The sequence below is a fragment of the Salvelinus sp. IW2-2015 genome, linkage group LG8 (assembly GCF_002910315.2).
Source record: "Salvelinus sp. IW2-2015 linkage group LG8, ASM291031v2, whole genome shotgun sequence".
Classification (NCBI taxonomy): Eukaryota; Metazoa; Chordata; class Actinopteri; order Salmoniformes; family Salmonidae; genus Salvelinus; species Salvelinus sp. IW2-2015.
The window spans coordinates 39,591,728-39,607,250 of record NC_036848.1 but is presented as its reverse complement, the minus strand read 5'-3'; the positions used below and the strand labels follow the sequence as shown (position 1 = coordinate 39,607,250).

Genomic DNA, 15,523 nt, shown 5'->3' with positions numbered 1-15,523 from the left:
TTGGGGGTGCTTTGCTGCAGGAGGGACTATACAAAATAGATGCTATCTTGAAGGAAATTTGTGGATATATTGAAGCAACATCTCAAGACATCAGTCAGGATGTTAAAGCTTGGTCGCAAATGGGTCTTCCAAATGGACAATGAGCCCAAGCATACTTCCAAAGTTGTGGACAAAAGGACAACGAAGTCCAGTTATTGGCGTTGCCATCACAAAGCCCTGACCTCAATTTGTTAGCAGAACTGAAAAAGCGTGTGCGTGCAAGGAGGCCTACAAACCTGACTCCGTTACACCGGCTCTGTCAGGAGGAATGGGTCAAAATTCACCCAACTTATTGTGGGAAGCTTGTGGAAGGCTACCCAAAACGTTTGACCCAAGTTAAACAATTTAAAGGCAATGCTACCAAATACTAATAGAGTGTATGTAAACTTCTGACCCACTGGGAATGTGATGAAATAAATAAAGCTGAAATKAATCTCTATTCTGACATTTCACATTCTTAAAATGAAGTGGTGATCCTAACTGACCTAAGACAGGGAAATTTTTACAAGGATTAAATGTCAGGAATTGTGAAACTGAGTTTAAATGCATTTGGTTAAGGTGTATGTAAACTTCCGATTTCAACTGTAGCTATAGATTGTACACTCACTGCAGAATGAAACAGTCCCTGGTATTGTAGTGTTTTGAGGGTGGACTGTCTGTATTTGCCATTAATATACTYATTTTACACCATCAAGCTGGGAGAGAGCTTGCCTGGAAACTCGACTTTGAATTGTATTGAATTCTACATCGGCCGACCACTATAAGCCAGAATGTTGAATAAAATTATATTTTAACATACTTCACTGGTTGTCTGTGCGGTTGTTCCTTTTGGCGCTAGGAATGTGCGCTGGTAGTGCGTTTAGTTTTCTATCACCTGAAGCCTGCTCAGAACCATGGAACATGTGCACGAGCTCTGCAAGGATGTCTGAGTCTCGTGCAGGTGTTAACTTGTGCACATGCTTCAGGTGATAGAAATCTGAATGCACTACCAGCACTTTGGAAAGTTGATGTAATTGTACTTTCCTGTGGAAATATTGTCATATTCCTACTGCCAAAAGGACCAACCACACGGACAACCTGTAAAGTACTGAGGGTTACAGGGAAACTGCGTTACGCCAGTGGTCCATTAAACATWTTTTTTTWTTTTTWWATTAAAATAGTTTTTAGGACAGAAACCTAATCGGTGTCCTTTAAAAAAAAAWGACYTATACCAGATATAAAGTATGTAGAAAAGATAAAGGAGCRATTCGTTATCAAATGATCTTAGAACTAACAATCACCTAAATAAAAACTAGACTCGGGGAGAACCTTAAAAAAATGTCATGGCATGGGGACCCCATTGATTTTTATAATATTTGAGTCACTCAGATGGCTCATGCCATGTATAAGAACATGGCAAAATGTGTAGAATTGCAGGAAAAAAAGCTTTATAAACTGCAACATTGTCTCTGCGGCCAAGAGGGCCTACATTTTTTGGGGTCAGAAGTTCGTGCCATTGGCCATGCCCAATGCTTTGCCACCACTGTAAGAACATTGGAAAATTTAGTTGCTAGACAAATAGTCAATACACTGAACAAAAATATAAACGCAACATGTTACGCGTTGGTTCCATCTGGACAAGCGGAATACCTATGTAAGAATTATGTRTATTCACTATAGCTCAGCATTCAACACCATAGTACCCTCCAAGCTCATCATTAAGCTRGAGGCCCTGGGTCTGAACCCCGCCCTGTGCAATTGGGTCCTGGACTTCCTGGCCTGTTTCCCCAAGGTGGTGAAGGTAGGAAACATCCCCTTCCCTCCTCTGATCCTCAACACTGGGGCCCCACAAGGGTGCGTGGCTCAGCCCCCTCCTGTACTCCCTGTTCACCCATGACTGCGTGGCCATGCACGCCTCAAACTCAATCATCAAGTTTGCAGACGACACAACAGTAGTAGGCTTGATTACCAACGATGACTAGACAGCCTACAGGGAGGTGGTGACGGCTCGGAGTGTGGTGCCTGGAAAACGACCTCACTCAACTTCAACAAAACAAAGAAGATGATCATGAACTTCAGGAAACAGCAGAGCCCCCCCCCCCCCATCCACGTCGAAGGGACAGAAGTGGAGAAGGTGGAAGGCTTTAAGTTCCTAGGTGTACACATTACAGACAAACTGAAATGGTCCACCCACACAGACAGTCTGGTGAAGAAGGTGCAACGGAGCCTCTTCAACCTCAGGAGGCTAAAGAAATTTGGCTTGTCACCTAAAACCCTCACAAACTTTTACAGATGCACAATTGAAAGCATCCCGTCTGGCTGCATCACTGCCTGGTACGTCAACTGCACTGCCCTCAACCTCAGGGCTCTCCAGAGGGTGGTGCAGTCTGCCCAAAGCATCACCAGGGGCAAACTACCCGCCCTCCAGGACACCTACAGCACCCGATGTCACAGGAAGGTCAAAAAGATGAGCAAGGACAACCACCACCCGGGCCACTGCATGTTCACCCTGCTATCATCCAGAAGGCGAGGTCAGTACAGGTGCATCAAAGCTGGGACCGAGAGACATCTATCTCAAGGCCATCAGACTGTTAAACAGGCATCGCTAGCACATTAGAGGCTGCTGCCTATTGGCATAGACTAGAAATCACTGGCCACTTTAAGGAATGGAACACTAGTCACTTGAGTAATGCCAGATATGWAAACATTATTAATCTCGTATGTATATACTGTTTTTCTATACTATTCTACTGTATCTTAGTCTGTTCCGATCTGACATCGCTCGTCCATATGTGTGCGTGTGTATATAGTTTTAATTCATTCCTACTTAGATTTGTGTGTTTTGGGTATATGTAGTGTAGTTTGTTAGATATTACTGCACCGTCMAAGCTAGAAGCAAAGGAATTTCACTACACCCGCAATAACATCTGCTAATCACGTGAATGTGACCAATAAAATTGTATTTGTTTCATGACCTGAAATTGAAAATCCCACACTCACAAAGCATATTTCTCAACTTTTGTGCTCAAATTTGTTTACATCTCTGTTAGTGAGAATTTCTCCTTTGCCGAGGTTATCTAGCCACTTGACAGGTGTGGCATATCAAGAAGCTGATTAAACAGCACAATCATTACACAGGTGCACCTTGTGCTGGGGACAAAAGGCCACTCTAAAATGTGKAGTTTTGTCACAATACAATTCCACAGATGTTTTGAGGGAGTGTGGCAATTGGCATGAACAGGCCACATTTCACAGTAAACTCACATCCTCTGTTCCATGCAGCGTACAACTATAGAATACAGACTGACAAACACTGATCACATTCACCACTGTCAACCAGCTCAGACACAGCAAGCTGTGATTCAGTCTGCTTACAACACACTTCACTGCTCTATCTCCCCTAACTTTCCTCTAAAAGGATTCTCAATGGAACAAAATGAAAGTTAAAACGGGTTTGTTTTAACTGAAATTTGCTTTACATCGTACTCTCGTTCACATATCCCCCCCAGTTTCCACAATGTCTCTTGTTTCTCTGTGTAGGGTGCAAGCCATCTTCCCGACCCCGGACCCTGCTGCTCTGAAAGACCGGCGGATGGAGAACCTGGTGGCGTACGCTAGGAAGGTGGAGGGGGACATGTATGAGTCTGCCAACAGCAGGGTAAGCTGCTACACTGAGTAAAGATGCTCTTTTACTGAATTTCTGAGTGGGACTAACTTCCGACCATACTGCCTGGAATAAAAATAAACTTCTGTATTGTTTTGTGTATTTGTCTATTCCTATGTTCTAACTAATTTTCCCCCTCTCCTTTACACAATTTCACTTTCTATCATTCTCTCCCTAACCTTCATTTACCTCACTGTCTCCTTCACTCTTTCTTAATTTCTCATTCCTCTTCCCAGGCGGAGTACTACCACCTGTTGGCTGAGAAGATCTATAAGATCCAAAAGGAATTGGAGGAGAAGAGGCGAACGCGGCTCCAAAAGCAGGGTATGTTGATGTCTACATCAGGGCACACATGTAATATTACAGAACAGTTTTGGGACATAAAAATACTAAATCGCCAAGAATTCAGCAAAAATAGATGAATTCAGAAAATCTGTTTTTAAGTATTCCTACAAATAAAGAGATGTGATCGTGTCTCAATGTAATCAAGGTATGATGTTATTTTCAAATACGTTTTGGACTTGTGGTCATTTTGCTGGGTACAAATTTGTATAATTATGTTCTGGCCACCTGKCKATCTGCTCGGACCAAAATCGTCCCATTGCTGAATCTAGTTGCATACCCCTGCTTTATAGTGCGACAACAGCAAGACATCCTCTCTTCCTTATCTCCATCTTCTCACCTCTGCACTCCTACAGATGGTCCACTCCCGGACCCTTCCCTGGTGCGGCCCGGTGGACCCAACCAGATGGTGACTAGGATGCAGAATCCGGCAGGTGAGTCCATGGGGACAGGAGAGGGGGGTTGCCACACAGAGACACAAAATTACTGGGCTGGTTTGTGTTTTAAGCTGGCACTCTTATGGTTGCTGTCTTGCGAGCTCCGAAACAACTTTGCTATTTTGGGGTTATTTTGGTGTTTATCTTTACGGAATGTATCCGCTATCATTTCTTATGATCGACAAGAACTTTTGGACATCAGATCGTCAGTTTCTAACTTAAATTCTGACATCGACTCATCTGCTTTGAGTTCTTTGTGTACCTCCAACCCAGTGTTCAGGCTACCRAAAAGGAAATGTGGGTTAAAAAGAGGCAGGAGAGCATCATCCTGGTGAGACTAATGCTAAGGGAAAACCAGCCACTTCCCTCCATTCTGTGTTAGTCTGTTTTCTGAAACATGGGTTTCGGACAAGATTCCCCCGTGGATTTCCAACTTGATGGATTATCCATTCCCCCGAGTGAACAGGACATTGGATTAAAGGAAATCRAGAGAAGGAGGGGTATGTCTCTTCATCAACAACAAATGGTGTGCAGAATCTAGCGCAGTGCAAGTCTCAACCTATTGTTCACCCGTCTTGGAATACCTCATGGTCAAATGTTGACTCTTCTGCCACCCGAGAGTTTTCATCCGTTATCGTGACTGCCGTTTATGGGTATTTCTATAAATAAAGGGGCCAATGTGTGACATCAGTGTCTAAATTTCAAAATGGTTTGATATACAGTACCAGTCAAGTTTGGACACCTACTCATTCAAGAGTTTTTTTTATTTTTACTATTTACTACATTGTAGAATAATAGTGAGGACATCAAAACTATGAAATAACACAATCATGTAGTAACCAAAAACATGTTAGACAAAAATATATTTAAGATTCTTCAAAGTAGCCACCCTTTGCCTTGACAGCTTTGCACACTCTTGGTGTTCTCTCAACTGGCTTCATGAAGTAGTGACCTGGAATGCATTTCAATGAACAGGTGTGCCTTGTTAAAAGTTAATTTGTGGAATTTCTTTCCTCCTTAATGCATTTGAGCCAATCCGTTGTGTTGTGACAAGGTAGGAGTGGTATACAGAAGATCGCCCTATTTGGTAAAAGACCAAGTCCATATTATGGCAAGAACTGCTCAAATAAGCAAAGAGAAACGACAGTCCATTACTTTAGGACATGAGAAATTTCAAGAACTTTGAAAAAGTTTAAGTGCAGTGGCAATAACCATCAAGCGCTATGATGACACTTGCTCTCATGAGGACCGCCACAGGAAAGGACGACCCAGGGCTCCCGAGTGGCGCAGTGGTCTAAGGCACTGCATCTCAGTGCAAGAGGCGTCACTACAGTCCTTGTTTAGAATCCAGGCTGTATCCCTTCCAGCCGTGATTGGGAGTTCCATAGGGCGGCGCACAATTGGCCCAGCGTCGTCCGGGGTAGGCCGTCATTGTCAATAAGAATTTGTTCTTAACTGACTTGCTTAGTTAAAGGTTAAATAAAATAAAAAGTTACTTCTGTTGCAGAGGATTAGTTCATTAGTTACCCGCATCAGAAAATGCAGCCCAGAATAAATGCTTCAGAGTTCAAGTAACAGACACATCTCAATATCAACTGTTCAGAGGAGACTGCGTGAATCAGGCCTTCATGGTCGAATTGCTGCAAAGATACCACTATTAAAGGACACCAATAAGACGAAGAGACTTGCTTGGGCCAAGAAACACGAGCAATGGACATGGTGGAAACTGGTGGAAATCTGTTGTTTGGTCTGATGAGTCCAAATGAGAGATTTTTGGTTCTAACCGGTGTGTCTGATACGCAGAGTAGGTGAACGGATCTCCGCATGTGTGGTTCCCACCGTGAAGCATGGAGGAGGGGGTGTGGGGGTGCTTTGCTGGTGACACTGTCTGTGATTTTATTTAGAATTCAATGCACACTTAACCAGCATGGCTACCACAGCATTCTGCAGTGATACGCCATCCCATCTGGTTTGCGCTTAGTGGGACTATCATTTTGTTTTTCAACAGGACAATAACCCAACATACCTCCAGGGTGTGAAAGGGCTATTTGACCAAGAAGGAGAGTGATGGGAGTACTGCATCAGATGACCTGGCCTCCACAATCACCCGACCTCAACCCAATTGAGATGGTTTGGGATGAGTTGGACCGCAGAGTGAAGGAAAAGCAGCCAACAAGTGCGTAGCATATGTGGTAACTCCTTCAAGACTGTTGGAAAATCATTCCAGGTGAAGCTGGTTGAGAGAATGCCAAGAGTGTGCAAAGCTGTCATCAGGGCAAAGGGTGGCTACTTTGAAGAATCTTAAATATAAAATATTTTAATTTGTTTACCACATTTTTGGTTACTACAGGATTCTATGTTTCATAGTTTTGATGTCTTCACTATTATTCTACAATGTCAAATAGTAAATATAAATAAACCCTTGAATGAGTAGGTGTCAACCTTTTACTGGTGCTGTACATTTAAATGTGATTTTCTTGCAGTTTCACATGTATAGTTAAAGGAATAAGAGTTTAGATAGGCACAATGAGACCATAACGCCTAGCAACAACAAAACATATACGTGTATTTTTTTGTTTGTTATGCCTAGTAGTTGGGTCTGTTTGCTTTAGTCAACTTCTATCATTTATAGCCATGTTAAACCTTCCAGAAGAATGATAAAGATCAACAGCCTTTTTTATAGTTCATAAAATAATTTCTTACAATAATATTAATACATTGGGTTCCGTCAAAGCATTGACAATAATGAAATCATTATTCAGTACACTTCAAGCTTTGTGTGTGTGAACTAGACATCACATTTATTGTTTCCTCCACTCCTTGCTTCTCCTTTAAAGTGCATTGGAGCCCAATATGCTTTGAGAGGGAGGTGAGGAATGGATGAAACAAGAAGAATCTCTATAGCGTTTCCTTCATTCGTCATGTCCTCTCGCCGCCTCAAAAAAGGCGGGGACCTCTGACCTTCTCATGCAATGGGTTTTGAGAAGGAGACGAGGATGCAACAAATTGTATTTTACCTTTTATTTAACTAGGTAAGTCAGTTAAGAACAAATTCTTATATTCAATTAAAGAAATGCAATTGAGATTCTCCCAAGGACATAGGAAGCAAGTATTTGACAGCAAATTTGAGAGGGCCTGACTGACAATGGATGGGCATTTGACCGAAGGCGGCACTGGAAAAAAACTGCATTTATCTTTATGGCAACTGTGTAACAATGCCTAATATATCAACCATTACAGATAACTTATCCTAATTGCTAAATTGCCTCAATAATTAATTTAACTAGGCAAATCAGTTAAGAACAAATTCTTATTTACAATGATGTCCTAGGAACAGTGGGTTCAGGGGCAGAAGGACAGATTTGTACCTTGTCAGCTCGGGGATTCCATCCAGCTACCTGCTGCTCCCAGTATATATTCAGTCAAATGTATTGAAACTTAATAGCTGGGTTATATTATATCGTGGAACACAAGCTTTAAAAAAGTAGTAACCTCAGCAGTGTGGGACTTGCTTGTAGAAGCCTATGGTTGTGCAATGGCATAGCCTTGTTTTTTTAAATTTAGCAGTCCAATTATTTCCTGACCCTTATCACAGTCCACCTTTTTTATAGTAAAAAAAAAACAGCCCCAGGATATAATCAGTAAAATAGAACAGAATAGTGCGAAGTAATTTGCGTCTCTCATCTGGAACAGTCATTCTTAGTGATTATTTGAAAAGTGGCTCAATTTGGCAAGTTGAAAGACACTTTTCAGGGTTACAAACCCAAATCTGTCTTTTTGATATACAGACTTAATTTAAGGAACTTGCATAATAAGCAATTCTGCATTGAACACTGCATGGGGATGTATTATGGCCGGACATCTGTTTGGCGAGTCGGCCTAGGCTTAATGATTCTGATAAATACTTTGTTTTATAAAGACATGTTATTGTATATTTTCAGTGGAACCTGTATGTTTAGGGGGGTAATAGCCTAGGCTAACCAATTCTAAATACCACTAGCAGTTCACAATGTAGGGTTGTCACTAACGTTAGTTGCCACAGAGTCATAAACCCTACCTGTTTCTTCAATTTCCCTTCTTAAAATCGGATTTTAAACCTAACCACACTGTTAACCTTAAGACCAAAAAGCAATACATGTATGAATATTTATGATCTAGCCAATTTTGACTGGCTGTGGTAAGTAGTGATGAACTGCGAAGTAGCCTAAGCGGATAATGACGCAATTATTCCAAAACTACAGCTCATTGTTGCAACACCCACATTTCCCTACTTCAGTCAACCAGTCCATTTAGAATTTGTGATAAAACTGTTGTCATTTGGCAAGGACTATAGCTTGTGTATCCCATCAGTTATATACGTTTTTATAGGCATTTATTTAGGCACACACTGTGTGTGGAGGGAGCAGTTGTAACTCAATTGCGTGAGACAGGGGAAAGGGAATTTGGGGAGCAGAAGTGTGATGCTTGGTACATTCATATATTATTTTTTTTGTGTCCCTCAAATGCCAAAATGGAACACTAGTGTCAAAGCAAGTTAATGTAGACTTAAGGCAATTTCTTACAAATAGTTTTACAGTATTTGAAAAAGATGTTAAACATAGAGTTTTGATGACCGTTCAAGTACTCGATTTCTCAATCCCATTCCTATGACCAACTGAGCTACCATAATTCCCATGGCCTGTCAAGAAGCAACCCCTAGTCCCTACTACCCAGAGTATAGACACTTGTTGAGATCTGAGAGGGATTGATGGGTGAGAGCTACCCTCTGATAGGCTTGGAGGAATTTTTGCAATATTGGTTACACCTGTCCAATTCTCTCAGATCTCCACAAGTGTCTATGGGTTGTTTCTGGACCCTACAACCCTTCGGAGTGTGGTGGACCTACAGCTCCACACTTAAGGCATTTGTTGGATGTTTCATTCTATTGCTATACACACAGATTTGCACAGGTGTAAGCTGGACACACCTACTACACCCTATCAGACTGATGTGACGGTTCTGAGTAGCTGGAGACCTGTTGTAAATAGATATTTTTGTTTAAAAAAATATATACATGTCTGCTGTACACACCTTGCTTCGTTCCAGCTAGTTATATGTGCAACCACTGACTAACTAGGGCAAGGGCAAGTCTCTAGTCTAGCAATAGATGCTGGTTTAGGCTGTATAGCATTTTGTTTAAAAAATATATATTTTACCTTTTATTTAAAGGCCATTTAAGTCATTGAAGAACAAATTCTTATTTACAATGACGGCCTAGGAACAGTGCCTTGTTCAGGGGCTGCCTTGTTCTGCCTTGTTCAGGGGCAGAACTGCCTTGTTCAGGGGCAGAACGACAGATTTTTACGTTGTCAGCTCGGGGATTCGATCTAGCAACCTTTCGGTTACTGGCCCAACGCTCTAACCACTAGGCTACCTGCCGCCCCAAATTTAATAAGCTTAACAGTGGATGGATAGGATATATCAGTCAGTTAACCATTTACAGTACCAACAGTTCATTAATAAGTCAATACACACTATCTTATGCAGAAAACGTACCTTATCATGGCACGGTAAAGGCAGTAATTAATTAATAGATCTATAGAAGGGTGCCCTTCTCCTTTGAAAGGACGGGAAGTGTTGGCTGTGCGCTTGACCAGGCAACTAACCCCACCCACATTTGAACATCGAAATATCACGTTTTTGGGGTTTATATGCAAAAATGAAAAACAAGCAATTTAATAACATTAAAAAATATATATATATATATATATATCAATTTCTGTTAAAAAAACAAAACAAGTTCACATTCTCAATTGCTCTGTATAAACTCGGAAAACAAACGATCAAAATGTACACTAATCTTACTTCAGGAATTTTGATTTGTCGTCCACGAAGTAGGCTAATTGTCTTGACCGCCGCAACAACAAAGACGCCAATGTTCTGTCAGTCCTCGAGATCAACATTAATTGCCGCACCTTGGCTGTTAAATCGCATGCAGTATCACACAAGCTCTTTATCACTTGACTGTCATTCAGAAAATCCTGATGTTGTGTGATTGTGTCCCCACGTAACTAAACAGCTAGACATCAAATGCGCATCAAACCACTTATGCGTAATTATTGAAGAACCCCGTTAATGGTGGTAGGGTTTTTAAAAACTTTTTTTAAATGAATCATAAAATGTACCCTTTTCTGTTTGAAGCATTAGATTTTGCATTCACATTGTTTTGGATACGTGTGCCAATAAACTGTTTTCACAGATACGAAATGTTAAGAGGTATCCATACAAAAAGAGTGACAGAAATATCTAGGACTTTCACAGGATCAAGGTCGAGGTGTAATTCAATTGTTAAATGCTTAGTATATGATATTACAAACAGCAGTATATGAATGTGTTTTGTCACACGATTTATGCCAAATCTGTGAAGACTCCAAGCATGAGAAAGGGTTTAAACAGAGGTTTTGATTCAACTCATGAATTATATTGAATGTATCTATGTTCCCGGTGTCTTATTGTATTCACATGGGGGGAAATTCATTTATTATTATTGACTTGGAAACCACTCCAAACAGTTATCCAATACAAGAAATGCTCATTGGTTATAGAAAGACTCATATATTATATTCATATATTCCAACAGCAACAACAAGCTGGACCTTAACGTACTGTGTGAGGCTATAAACGAGCAAAGAAACCATGCACTCGGAGGCTACTTTTCTTGTTGCCAGTGATTTTGATTCCGTGTCACTAAAGCCTTGTTCACATTGACCGTTTTGAAATTACTCAAATTTCCAATTTTAGAATATTATTTTTCCTGCATTCTGAACAGCCATAAAGCACATGGAATCTGATAGTGGTAGGTGGTTTAAAGTCTGATACAAGTCTGTTTCCTAGCCATGTGACCTTGTCTGAAGGGTCAAATTATTTGCCATCAAGTGTTTTTTTAGACTTATTTGGCATTTCTTGTTGCTTGCTATCTACTCTGACAGTTTAACAAGAACATGTGGTAGCTAACTAGCTTGTTAATTGTTTACAAACAATTTTGTGAATGTGCTAAATGGCTACCTAGCTAGCTAGTTGACTGATGTGGCTGGCCAAAAATGACTAAGCAACTGGGAAATGTCCATGGCAGGTGTTGTCACCTTGGCTTGCTGCATAACATCTGAGTGATTGGAAGCACGAGCACCACCACCAATCTGCCTACGCCACTGTGCAAACACCCGTCGTTACTATGACAACTATTGTAGCCATGTTAGCAAATGACTGCTGTCTGAACACACATCCAATTTGGTCACTTGTAACTTTCTCTTTTGGACTGTCAGTATTCCAAAACGGATTTGAAAAACAAAACAGTTTTGAGCATTAGGGCATGCAGTGTGAACAAGGCTTTAGACACGTGATGCCCAACTTCTATCAACACGTCTCCTTCGCCACTAGGGGTGATGATGACGTCCTAGACCACTATTACTCAACCCATAAGCTAGCATACAAGGTCCTCCCTCGTCCCCTCTTGGGCAAATCAGTTCATGATTCTATACTCCTGCTTCCTGTTTACAAACTGATGCTTTAACAGGAAGTACCCATGACGTGCTCTGTAGAGAAGTGCTCCATCGAAGTGGAGGCTATGCTGCAGGACTGCTTTGCTAGCGCTGACTGGAATATGTTTTGGGACTCTGCCGATGGCATCGACGAGCTAATCACCTCCGTTACCGGCTTCATCAGGAAATGCATCGCCAACATTGTCCCCACAGTGAATGTTTGCTGCTTCCCCAATCAAAAGTACATACACCATTTAGACCGACTGCATTCAGCCGCGGGCCAATTTCTTGAGAGGATTGTCGGGGGGCTAGAACATAATTACAAGTCATTTGTGGACTGCAAGAAGCCTAAACAGATATTATTTGACTAAAACATAATCATTTCAAACCTTGCTTACGTTTGTATACGATCACGTCTCCGTGTGTGGGAATACTGGGGAACAGATTTCCAAAATTAATATCACTTGGAGCTGATTTCCTGTTTTTACAATCTTATGTCCAACAATAAAAACAAAACTAATTGCTCAACTTGGGAGCCCAAATGAAACCATCGGGCTGCCAGTTGGGGAACCCTGATTCACACAGAAGTAAGCGTTGACCGATCCAGCTTTGAGGACCAGCTCATGAGCAGATTTTAATTTGGAATGAAAAATGAATGTGTTTATGCACTCGTTCTCTAATCAAACCGAATCGCACCGACTCGTTTCAAACTAAAACGTATCAGATGCCATGTATCCTCAAATGGAAATATGCATATCCCTAATTGCTATACTAGCGGTGTTCTCTGTATGCTATGATCCTCATGACTGTTTTCTTCAGGTATGAACCAGTTCAACCAGATGGGGATGCAGTCTATGGGCCAGAGGTCCACCCCTCCTCTCCCCCTCACACCCATCAACCAGGTCAGTGTGCTCAAGGCTTTACATGCACTTAATGGGCATAAGCCTTTCATTGGAAAATAAACCATTATACCCAAATATAAAAGTTTGAGTCTTCAGTAGATCTTATAGACCTATTCCATTGCAAGAGGAACCATATGTCATAGCACTAATGTATACATTGATGTCACATACAGAGTAGTCCCTAGTATCCAAAGTGTCAAAGGACTAATATAAGCTCTATTGTAAACAATGCCTGTTGTCTCCTGTAGATGGGCATGGGGAACCCCAGGATGGGCCAGCCCAACGTGGGCCAGAACCAGTACCTTCCCCAGGGACAGTTCCCAGGCTCCAGCCCAGGACCAGGCCTCGGCACGGGGCAGCCCGGCATGGCACAGCCTGGCATGAACCAGCAAGGCAACCAGGGAGGCATGGCACAGGTGAGAGAGGTGGAAGTATGTGGTCTACGTCGATGGACAGATTGGGTACGCAAAAAGTATTGGTGCTTGACCACCCATATGAGGGCTTCAATGCTGTTTGTTTTAATTAGGGTTATAAACTACCCATAGTTTACTAAAGTTGCTGGAGTTTTCAGGCATTTTTGTAATTGCCCAGTCCAACCGGATTTAACAGTTTAAAAAAATATATATACACTGCTCAAAAAAATAAAGGGAACACTTAAACAACACAATGTAACTCCAAGTCAATCACACTTCTGTGAAATCAAACTGTCCACTTAGGAAGCAACACTGATTGACAATACATTTCACATGCTGTTGTGCAAATGGTATAGACAACAGGTGGAAATTATAGGCAATTAGCAAGACACCCCCAATAAAGGAGTGGTTCTGCAGGTGGTGACCACAGACCAACTTCGCAGTTCCTATGCTTCCTGGCTAGTGTTTCTTGGTCAACTTTGAATGCTGGCGGCTGCTTTCACTCTAGTGGTGCATGAGACGGAGTCTACAAACCCACACATGGCTCAGGTAGTGCAGCTCATCCGGGATGGCACATCAATGCGAGCTACTGCAAGAAGGTTTGCTGTGTCTGTCAGCGTAGTGTCCAGAGCATGGAGGCGCTACCAGGAGACAGGCCAGTACATCAGGAGACGTGGAGGAGCGTGTAGGAGGGCAACAACCGCAGCAGGACCACTACCTCCGCCTTTGTGCAAGAGGAGCACTGGCCAGAGCCCTGCAAAATGACCTCCAGCAGGCCACAAATGTGCATGTGTCTGCTCAAACGGTCAGAAACAGACTCAATGAGGAGGGGTATGAGGCCCGACGTCCACAGGTGGGTGTTGTGCTACAGCCCAACAACGTGCAGGACTTTGGCATTTGCAGAACCACCAAGATTGGCAAATTCGCCCACTGGCGCCCTTGTGCTCTCACAGATTGAAAGCAGGTTCACCTGAGCACATGTGACAGACGTGACGAGTCTGGAGACGCCGTGGGAAACGTTCTGCTGCCTGCAAATCCTCCAGCATGACCGGTTGGCGGTGGGGTGGGTATGGTGTGGGTGACATTTCTTTGGGGGCCGCACAGCCCGCCATGGGCTCGCCAGAGGTAGCCTGACTGCCATTACGGTACCGAGATGAGGATCCTCAGACCCCTTGTGAGACATATGCTGGTGCGTTGGCCCTGGGTTCCTCCTAATGCAGAGACAATGCTAGACCTCATGTGGCTGGAGTGTGTCACCAGTTCCTGCAAGAGGAGAGCATTGATGCTATGACTGGCCCGCCTCGTTCCCCAGACCCTGAATCCAATTGAGCACATCTGGACTCATGTCTCGCTCCATCCACCAACGCACGTTGCACCACAGACTGGCCAGGAGTTGGCGGATGCTTTAGGCCAGGTCTGGGAGGAGATCCCTCAGGAGACCTCCCTACCTCATCAGGAGCATGCCCAGGCGTTGTAGGGAGGTCATACAGGGACGTGGAGGCCACACACACTACTGGGCCTCATTTTTTACTGTTTTAAGGACATTACATCAAAGTTGGATCAGCCTGTAGTGTGTTTTTCCACTTTAATTTTTGAGTGTGACTCCAAATCCAGACCTCCATGGGTTGATCACATTTGATTTCCATTGATAATTTTGTGTTGATTTTGTCAGCACATTCAACTATGTAAAGAAAAAAGTATTTAATAAGAATATTTCATTAATTCAGATCTAGGATGTGTTATTTTAGTGTTCCCTTAATTTTTTTGAGCAGTGTATTAACTTTTTTTCACAACTGCCACCAATTTGGTTTCAAAACATTTACAACAAACACATAAAAGGAATGACAAAGCTGTAAAACATCCTAAATAGAACCCATCAAATACAGTTGGTGTTACGAAATGAGGATTTCAGCATGAAATATCCTTTATATTTTTTACACACATTTGACCCTGTCAATGTGTTTGTTGTAAATGTTTTGAAACCAAATTGGTGGCAGTCTGGGTAACAATGAAATACCTTAATGTGATTTTTAATTGAAAACAATCAACTGTATTTGATGGGTTCTATTTAGGATGTTTTACAGCTTTGTCATTCTATTTATATGACAATCGTCTTAATTTATGATTTTATATATTTTACATTATGAAAATACTTATGGAAAGTTTCCAAAATTCCCGTAGTTTACTGGTGAGCTTCGGAAGTTGCAACCGTAGTTTTTAATTGACTCAT

General features: G+C 42.1%; 1 protein-coding gene across 1 annotated transcript in view; it reads left to right on the top strand.

Moving 5' to 3' along the window:
• LOC111968246 (histone acetyltransferase p300) overlaps positions 1-15,523 on the top strand; it is a 50,436-nt gene that overhangs the window by 17,594 nt on the left and 17,319 nt on the right. Inside the window, exons 9-13 of the mRNA XM_070444919.1 lie at positions 3,559-3,676; positions 3,919-4,006; positions 4,381-4,458; positions 12,798-12,880; positions 13,129-13,296. Coding sequence (XP_070301020.1) covers positions 3,559-3,676; positions 3,919-4,006; positions 4,381-4,458; positions 12,798-12,880; positions 13,129-13,296 — 535 coding nt within the window. The remainder of the gene's footprint in view (positions 1-3,558; positions 3,677-3,918; positions 4,007-4,380; positions 4,459-12,797; positions 12,881-13,128; positions 13,297-15,523) is intronic.